The sequence below is a fragment of the Oncorhynchus nerka genome, linkage group LG9a (genome assembly GCF_034236695.1).
Source record: "Oncorhynchus nerka isolate Pitt River linkage group LG9a, Oner_Uvic_2.0, whole genome shotgun sequence".
In the NCBI taxonomy this organism is placed as follows: domain Eukaryota; kingdom Metazoa; phylum Chordata; class Actinopteri; order Salmoniformes; family Salmonidae; genus Oncorhynchus; species Oncorhynchus nerka.
Window position 1 is genome coordinate 13,084,328 of NC_088404.1, and position 10,000 is coordinate 13,094,327.

The 10,000-nt window shown below is 46.6% G+C and overlaps 1 protein-coding gene across 2 annotated transcripts in view; it reads left to right on the top strand.

Moving 5' to 3' along the window:
• LOC115115226 (contactin-1a-like) overlaps window positions 1–10,000 on the top strand; it is a 181,215-nt gene that overhangs the window by 115,985 nt on the left and 55,230 nt on the right. For both annotated transcript variants that reach the window (XM_065022342.1, XM_065022343.1), the window contains exons 4-6: window positions 4,333–4,459; window positions 7,211–7,386; window positions 7,921–8,016. In XM_065022342.1, the coding sequence (XP_064878414.1) occupies window positions 4,333–4,459; window positions 7,211–7,386; window positions 7,921–8,016 (399 nt within the window). The remainder of the gene's footprint in view (window positions 1–4,332; window positions 4,460–7,210; window positions 7,387–7,920; window positions 8,017–10,000) is intronic.

The following is a 10,000-nucleotide window of genomic DNA, read 5'->3' on the forward strand; positions in this document are numbered from 1 at the left end:
TATAGCCCTTCGTACATCAGCTGATATCTGAAAGTGCTGTACAGAAACCCAGCATAAAACCCCAAACAGCAAGCAATGCAGGTGTAGAAGCACTGTGGCTAGGAAAAACTCCCTAGAAAGGCCAAAACCTAGGAAGAAACCTAGAAAGGAACCAGGCTATGTGGGGTGGCCAGTCCTCTTCTGGCTGTGCCGGGTGGAGATTATAACAGAAGATGGCCAAGATGTTCAAATGTTCATAAATGACCAGCATGGTTGAATAATAATAAGGCAGAACAGTTGAAACTGGAGCAGCAGCACGGCCAGGTGGACTGGAGACAGCAAGGAGTCATCATGTCAGGTAGTCCTGGGTCAAATAATAATAATCACAGGCAGAACAGTTGAAACTGGAGCAGCAGCTGGGGACTGGGGACAGCAAGGAGTCATCATGCCAGGTAGTCCTGAGGCATGGTCCTAGGGCTCATGTCCTCCGAGAGAGAGAAAGAAAGAGAGAATTAGAGAGAGCATACTTAAATTCACACAGGACACCGGATAGGACAGGAGAAGTACTCAAGATAAAACAAAACTGACCCTAGCCCCCCCCCACACATAAACTACTGCAGCATAAATACTGGAGGCTGAGACAGGAGGGTTTAGGAGACACTGTGGGCCCACCCGATGATACCCCCGGACAGGGCCAAACAGGAAGGATATAACCCCACCCACTTTGCCAAAGCACAGCCCCCACACCACTAGAGGGATAACTTCAACCACCAACTTACCATCCTGAGACAAGGCCGAGTATAGCCCACAAAGATCTCCGCCACGGCACAACCCAAGGGGGGGCGCCAACCCAGACAGGAAGATCACATCAGTGACTCAACCCACTCAAGTGACACACCCCTCCTAGGGAAGGCATGGAAGAACACCAGTAAGCCAGTGACTCAGCCCCTGTAATAGGGTTAGAGGCAGAGAATCCCAGTGGAAAGAGGGGAACCGGCCAGGCAGAGACAGCAAGGGCGGGTCGTTGCTCCAGAGCCTTTCCGTTCACCTTCACACTCCTGGGCCAGACTACACTCAATCATATGACCCACTGAAGAGATGAGTCTTCAGTAAAGACTTAAAGGTTGAGACCGAGTTTGCGTCTCTCACATGGGTAGGCAGACCATTTCATAAAAATTGAGCTCTATAGGAGAAAGCCCTGCCTCCAGCTGTGTGCTTAGAAATTCTAGGGACAATTAGGAGGCCTGCATCTTGTGACCGTAGCGTACGTGTAGGTATGTACGGCAGGACCAAATCAGAGAGATAGGAGGTAGGAGCAAGCCCATGTAATGCTTTGTAGGTTAGCAGTAAAACCTTGAAATCAGCCCTTGCCTTAACAGGAAGCCAGTGTAGGGAGGCTAGCACTGGAGTAATATGATCACATTTTTTGGTTCTATTCGGGATTCTAGCAGCCGTATTTAGCACTAACTGAAGTTTATTTAGTGCTTTATCCGGGTAGCCGGAAAGTAGAGCATTGCAGAGGTCTAACCTAGAAGTAACAAAAGCATGGATACATTTTTCTGCATCATTTTTGGACAAAAAGTTTCTGATTTTTGCAATGTTACATAGATGGAAAAAAGCTGTCCTTGAAACAGTCTTGATATGTTCGTCAAAAGAGAGATCAGGGTCCAGAGTAACGCTGAGGTCCTTCACAGTTTTATTTGAGACGACTGTACAACCATTAAGATTAATTGTCAGATTCAAAAGAAGATCTCTTTGTTTCTTGGGACCTAGAACAAGCATCTCTGTTTAAAAGTAGAAAGTTTGCAGCCATCCACATCCTTATGTCTGAAACACAGGCTTCTAGCGAGGGCAATTTTGGGTCTTCACCATGTTTTATTGAAATGTACAGCTGTGTGTCATCTGCATAGCAGTGAAAGTTAACATTATGTTTTCGAATGACATCCCCAAGAGGTAAAATATATAGTGAAAACAATAGTGGTCTTAAAACGGAACCTTGAGGAACACGGAAATGTACAGTTGATTTGTCAGAGGACAAACCATTCACAGAGACAAACTGATATCTTTCCGACAGATAAGATCTAAACCAGGCCAGAACTTGTCCGTGTAGACCAATTTGGGTTTCCAATCTCTCCAAAAGAATGTGGTGATCGATGGTATCAAAAGCGGCACTAAGGTCTAGGAGCACAAGGACAGATGCAGAGCCTCGGTCTGATGCCATTAAAAGGTCATTGACCACCTTCACAAGTGCAGTCTCAGTGCTATGATCGGGTCTAAAACCAGACTGAAGCATTTCGTATACATTGTTTGTCTTCAGGAAGGCAGCTGCGCAACAGCCTTTTCTAAAAAATTTGAGAGGAATGGAAGATTCGATATAGGCCGATAGTTTTTTATATTTTCTGGATCAAGGTTTGGCTTTTTCAAGAGTGACTTTATTACTGCCACTTTTAGTGAGTATGGTACACATCCGGTGGATAGAGAGACATTTATTATGTTCAACATAAGAGGGCCAAGCACAGGAAGCAGCTCTTTCAGTAGTTGAGTTGGAATAGGGTCCAGTATGAAGCTTGAAGGTTTAGAGGCCATGATTATTTTCATCATTGTGTCAAGAGATATAGTACTAAAACACTTGAGTGTCTCTCTTGATCCTAGGTCCTGGCAGAGTTGTGCAGACTCAGGACAACTGAGCTTTGAAGGAACACGCAGATTTAAAGAGGAGTCCGTAATTTGCTTTCTAATAATCATGATCTTTTCCTCAAAGAGCTTGGCATACCTATATTTGGGGATTTTCTCACATTCTTCTTTGCAGATCCTCTCAAGCTCTGTCAGGTTGGATGGGGAGGGAGGTAGAGATCCGGGCTCTAGCTGGGCCACTCAAGGACATTCAAAGACTTGTCCCCAAGCCATCCCCAAGCCATTCCTGTGTTGTCTTTGCTGTGTGCTTAGGGTCGTTGTCCTGTTGGAAGGTGAACCGTTGCCCCAGTCTGAGGTCATGAGGGCTCTGGAGCAGGTTTTCATCAAGGTTCTCTCTGTACTTTGCTCCGCTTATCTTTGCCTCGATCCTGACTAGTCTCCCAGTCCCTGCCGCTGAAAAACATCCCCACAGCATGATGCTGCCACAATCATGCTTCACCGTAGGGATGGTGCCAGGTTTCCTCCAGATGTGACGCTTGGCATTCAGGCCAAAGAGTTCAATCTTGGTTTCATCAGACCAGATAATCTTGTTTCTCATGGTCTGATAGTCTTTAGGTGCCTTTTGGCAAACTCCAAGCGGGCTGTCATGTGCCTTTTACTGAGGAGTGGTTTCCGTCTGGTCACTATCATAAAGGCCTGATTGGTGGAGCGTTGCAGAGATGGTTGTCCTTCTGGAAGGTTCTCCCATCTCCACAGAGGAACTCTAGAGCTCTGTCAGAGTGACCATTGGGTTCTTGGTTGCTCAGTTTGACCGGGCGGACAGCTCCAGGAAGAGACTTGGTGGTTCAAACTTCTTCCATTTAAGAATGAAGGAGGCCACTGTGTTCTTGGGGACCTTCAATGCTGCAGACATTTCTGGTACCCTTCCCCAGATCTGCGCCTCAACACAACACAATCCTGTCTCTGAACTCTACGGACAATTCCTTCGACCTCATGGCTTGGTTTTTGCTCTGACATGCACTGTCAACTGTGGGACCTTATATAGACAGGTGTGTGCCTTTCCAAATCATGTCCAGTCAATTGAATTTACTACAGGTGGACACCAATCAAGTTGTAGAAACATCTCAATGATGAACAATGGAAACAGGATGCACCGGTGCTCAATTTCAAGTCCTATAGCAAAGGGTCTGAATACTTTAAAAAATATATATGTCTGTCTGTCTGTCTGTCTGTCTGTCTGTCTGTCTGTCTGTCTGTCTGTCTGTCTGTCTGTCTGTCTGTCTGTCTGTCTGTCTGTCTGTCACTCTCTCTCTCTCTCTCTCTCTCTCTCTCTCTCTCTCTCTCTCTCTCTCTCTCTCTCTCAATTCAATTCAATTCAATTCAAGGGCTCTATTGGCATGGGAAACATGTGGTAACATTGCCAAAGCAAGTGAGGTAGATAATATATAAAGTGAATATATAAAGTGAAATAAACAATAAAAATTAACAGTAAACATAAGACATACAGAAGTTTCAAAACAATAAAGACATTACAAACATCATATTATATATATATACAGTCTCTCTCTCTCTCTCTCTCTCTCTCTCTCTCTCTCTCTCTCTCTCTCCTCAGACGATGCTACAGGTAATGTGCCAGTGTGTGTGTTACGATGATGTCATGTACTGTTTGTCTAAACCGTTAGGTGCTAAGTCGTTAACGATGTGTGTCTCTCTCCTCAGACGATGCTACAGGTTACGGGCCGGTGTTTGAGGATCAGCCGGTCGACACCATCTACCCCGAGGAGTCACCTGAGGCCAAAATCACCATGAGCTGTCGAGCACGAGCCAACCCACCTGCCACATACACGTAACAGTCCTCCTCTCACCCCTAAACCCCACCTGCTGTGCTGTGTTGTACTATGTCCCTCGTCTCTCACCGTCTCTTACCCCCCCCCAACACTCACTAAACCCCACCTGCTGTGCTGTGTTGTACTGTATGTTCCTCGTCTCTCACCGTCTCTCATCCCCCCCCCAACACTCCCTAAACCTCACCTGCTGTGCTGTGTTGTACTATGTCCCTCGTCTCTCACTGTCTCTCACCTCCCCCCATAACACTCCCTAAACCCTACCTGCTGTGCTGTGTTGTACTATGTCCCTCGTCTCTCACCGTCTCTCATCCCCCCCATCCAACACTCCCTAAACCCTACCTGCTGTGCTGTGTTGTACTATGTCCCTCGTCTCTCAACCCCCCCAACACTCCCTAAACCCCACCTGCTGTGGTGTGTTGTACTATGTCCCTCGTCTCTCACCGTCTCTCACCCCCCCCAACACTCCCTAAACCCCACCTGCTGTGCTGTGTTGTACTGTATGTCCCTCGTCTCTCACCGTCTCTCACCCCCCAACACTCCCTAAACCCCACCTGCTGTGCTGTGTTGTACTATGTCCCTCGTCTCTCACCGTCTCTCACCCCCCCCACACTCCCTAAACCCTACCTACTGTGCTGTGTTGTACTGTATGTTCCTCGTCTCTCACCCCCCAACACTCCCTAAACCCCACCTACTGTGCTGTGTTGTACTGTATGTCCCTCGTCTCTCACCGTCTCTCACCCCCCCCCCCAACACTCCCTAAACCCCACCTACTGTGCTGTGTTGTACTGTATGTCCCTCGTCTCTCCCCCCCCCCAACACTCCCTAAACCCCACCTACTGTGCTGGGTTGTACTGTATGTCCCTCGTCTCTCACCCCCCCAACACTCCCTAAACCCCACCTACTGTGCTGTGTTGTACTGTATGTCCCTCGTCTCTCATCCCCCCCCAACACTCCCTAAACCCCACCTACTGTGCTGTGTTGTACTGTATGTCCCTCGTCTCTCACCCCCCCCCCCAACACTCCCTAAACCCCACCTACTGTGCTGTGTTGTACTGTATGTCCCTCGTCTCTCACCCCCCCCAACACTCCCTAAACCCCACCTACTGTGCTGGGTTGTACTGTATGTCCCTCGTCTCTCACCCCCCCAACACTCCCTAAACCCCACCTACTGTGCTGTGTTGTACTGTATGTCCCTCGTCTCTCACCCCCCCAACACTCCCTAAACCCCACCTACTGTGCTGGGTTGTACTGTATGTCCTCGTCTCTCACCCCCCCCCCAACACTCCCTAAACCCCACCTACTGTGCTGTGTTGTACTGTATGTCCCTCGTCTCTCATCCCCCCCAACACTCCCTAAACCCCACCTACTGTGCTGTGTTGTACTGTATGTCCCTCGTCTCTCACCCCCCAACACTCCCTAAACCCCACCTACTGTGCTGTGTTGTACTGTATGTCCCTCGTCTCTCTCACCCCCCCAACACTCCCTAAACCCCACCTACTGTGCTGTTTTGTACTGTATGTCCCTCGTCTCTCACCCCCCCAACACTCCCTAAACCCCACCTACTGTGCTGTGTTGTACTGTATGTCCCTCGTCTCTCACCCCCCCCCAACACTCCCTAAACCCCACCTACTGTGCTGTGTTGTACTGTATGTCCCTCGTCTCTCACCCCCCCCAACACTCCCTAAACCCCACCTACTGTGCTGTGTTGTACTGTATGTCCCTCGTCTCTCACCCCCCCAACACTCCCTAAACCCCACCTGCTGTGCTGTGTTGTACTGTATGTCCCTCGTCTCTCACCCCCCCAACACTCCCTAAACCCCACCTGCTGTGCTGTGTTGTACTGTATGTCCCTCGTCTCTCACCCCCCCAACACTCCCTAAACCCCACCTGCTGTGCTGTGTTGTACTGTATGTCCCTCGTCTCTCACCCCCCCCAACACTCCCTAAACCCCACCTGCTGTGCTGTGTTGTACTGTATGTCCCTCGTCTCTCACCCCCCCCCAACACTCCCTAAACCCCACCTGCTGTGCTGTGTTGTACTGTATGTCCCTCGTCTCTCACCCCCCCAACACTCCCTAAACCCCACCTGCTGTGCTGTGTTGTACTATGTCCCTCGTCTCTCACCCCCCCAACACTCCCTAAACCCCACCTGCTGTGCTGTGTTGTACTGTATGTCCCTCGTCTCTCACCCCCCAACACTCCCTAAACCCCACCTGCTGTGCTGTGTTGTACTATGTCCCTCGACTATGTACTTGAGTAAAAGTAAAGATACCTTAACAATAGAAAATTATTAAAGTAAAAGTGAAAGTCACCCTGTAAAATATTACTTCAGTAAAAGTCCCAAAGTATTTAGTTTAAATTATACATAAGTATCAAACGTAAAAATATGAATAATTTCAAATTCCTTATATTAAGCAAAACGTACGACACCATTTTTTTTTAACAGATAGCCGGGGGCACGCTCCAACACTCATAATTTACAAACAAAGCATGTGTGTTTAGAGGCAGTAGTACCATGGATGTTCTCTTGAGAAGTGTGTGAATTGAACCTTTTTCCAGGCCTAATAAGCAATGAAAATGCTTACATTTGGGTGTCAGTGAAAATGAATGGAGTAAAAAGTACATCATTTTCTTTAGGAATGTATGGAAGTAAAAGTAAAAGTTGTAATTTGTTTTGAACTGTAATGTGGTCGTTTAGGGAACCTCCTTTGGCCCAAGAGCACATGTTCGTGTCCCCTCCTCTCTCCTCAGGTGGAGATTAAACAGCAGGAATATAGACCAGGATGAAGACAACCACTACACTTTGGTGGGAGGCAACCTGGTCATCTCTAACCCCATCAAGAACAAACACGTTGGGAAGTACACCTGTAAGGCCACCAACGACTACGGCACTGTGGTCAGCAGAGAGGCCGCTGTCCAGTTTGGATGTGAGTGGAGTGGATTGGACGGGATCCCCGTCCCCATTGTTACGTAACACATTATCATTGGCAGGAAGGATGAAATGACTTTTTTAGAGCAGCCCCTTAGGCTAGGCTAAACTGTCATGCCTATGTGAGTGGAGCTGTGATTGAGAGGCAGCAGTGGCACATCATAACAGCTGTGGAAATGGAATTTGAATGGTCAAACTTTGTAGAGGGTAGCATGACATGGAATCACTTCTGCTGAATCGATAGTAAGTTCACTTTGAAAGATGACAGTTGCAAATTTCAAGCCTGCCAACTAGTTAAACACAGGTCCTGGTTTTGAAGTGGTTTTGAGAGAGAGGTTACAGGGTTTAAGAGTATTTGGAGGATCAGTGTTCTTACATAAATGAGGCGAGGGAGAGTGTGACAGTGGATTATCCAGGCTTGTTAATGAATCTGAACTCTCTCTGTCTTTCTCTCCCCACTCTCCCCCGTCACTCTCCCTTGCCTTCTCTATTCCCCCCCGCCCTCTCTCTGTCCCTCCTCTCTTTCTCCAAGACCTGGACTTCTTCTCCTCTGAGGAGAGAGAGGCGGTGTATGTGAAGGAGGGCCAGGGGGCAGTGCTGCTCTGCGCTCCTCCCCCACACTACCCAGGTAAGTGCTAGGCTAAGCTAATGGCTAATTATATGATGCTAGGTCATTGTTATGGCTAATGCTAATGCTAGACACAGATGGTGTCAAATGTATCTTACAATGTCTTGAATAGTGTCTACGTCATGTCTCAAAGTGTCTCAACACATCTCAACTGAAGTCTGAAGATGTGTGAGACATGGCTGGATATAGTGTAGGATGAACTTTAGTGTCCTGAGGGGAAGATTCAAACGATACATTACACATTCAACATAATACACACATTGCACGTTACCCATCATACACATTGCGCACTTTTCATATAGTCTTTTAGATAATACATATTGCACATTTGATGGACATGGGAATGAAGGAGTGCTTAAAACCTCTTAGGGCTGCAATCCCGTTAACAGGATCGAAATGACAACAGCCAGTGAAAGTGCAGGGCACCAAATTCAAAACAACAGAAATCTCATAATTAAAATTCCTCAAACATACATGTATCTTAAACCGTTTTCAAGATAATCTTGTTGTTAATCCCACCACAGTGTTCGATTTCAAATAGGCTTTACAGTGAAAGCACCACAAACGATTATGTTAGGTCACCACCAACTCACAGAAAAACAGCCAAAGATAGGAGTCACAAAAAGCACAAATAGAGATAAAATTAATCACTAACCTTTGATGATCTTCATCAGATGACACTCATAGGACTTCATGTTACACAATACATGTATGTTTTGTTTGATAAAGTTCATATTTATATCAATAAAATCTGATTTTACATTGGCGCGTTACGTTCACTAGTTCCAAAAACATCCAGTGATTTTGCATGGCCACATCATTCAACAGAAATACTCATCATAAATGTAGATGAAAATACAAGTTATACACATGGAATTATAGATATACCTCTCCTTAATGCAACCGCTGTGTCAGATTTCAAACAAACCTTACGGAAAAAGCAAACCATGCAATAATCTGAGACGGCGCTCAGAAAAAAAAGTGTTTTATCCACCATGTTGGAGTCAACAGAAATCAGAAATAACATTATAAATATTCCCTTACCTTCATCAGAATGCACTCCCAGGAATCCTAGTTCCACAATAAATGTTTGATTTGTTCGATAATGTCCATTATTTATGTCCAAGTAGCTACTTTTGTTAGGGCTTAGGTACACAAATCAAAGAGCTTGTCGGACAAAAACTTCAAAAAGTTATATTACAGGTCTTAGAAACATTTCAAACTAAGTATACAATCAATCTTTAGGATGTTTTTTATCATAAATCTTCAATACCGTTCCAACCTGAGAATTCCTTTGTCTGTAGAAAAGCAATGGAACGCAGGTCGCTATCATGTGAATTGCGCGTGACCAGCCCTTGGCTCTCTGCCAGACACCTGGCTCATTCAGCTACCATGCAGCCGAACACACAGTAGAAGCCTCATTCAAGTTTCTAAAGTCGGTTGGCATCTAGTGGAAGCCCTAGGAAGTGCAACTTCATCCATATCCCATTGTGTATTCAATAGGGGCTGGGTTGAAAATCGACCAACCTCAGATTTCCCACTTCCTGTTTGGATTTCTTCTCAGGTTTTTGCCTGCCATATGAGTTCTGTTATACTCACAGACATGACATCATTCAAACAGTTTTAGAAACTTCAGAGTGTTTTCTATCCAATACTACTAATACTATGCATATGTTAGCAACTGGGACTGAGGAGCATGCCGTTTACTCTGGGCACCTCTGGGCACCTTTCATCCAAGCTACTCAATACTGCCCCTGCAGCCATAAGAAGTTAAACCTGTTTAGGGGACCCTATACAGTCTGTCTGAGGGGAGGTGGGACCCTATAGTGTCTGTCTGAGGGCAGGAGGGATCCTATAGTGTCTGTCTGAGGGGAGGAGGGACCCTATAGTGTCTGAGGGGAGGAGGGACCCTATAGTGTCTGAGGGGAGGAGGGACCCTATAGTGTCTGAGGGGAGGAGGGACCCTATAGTGTCTGAGGAGAGG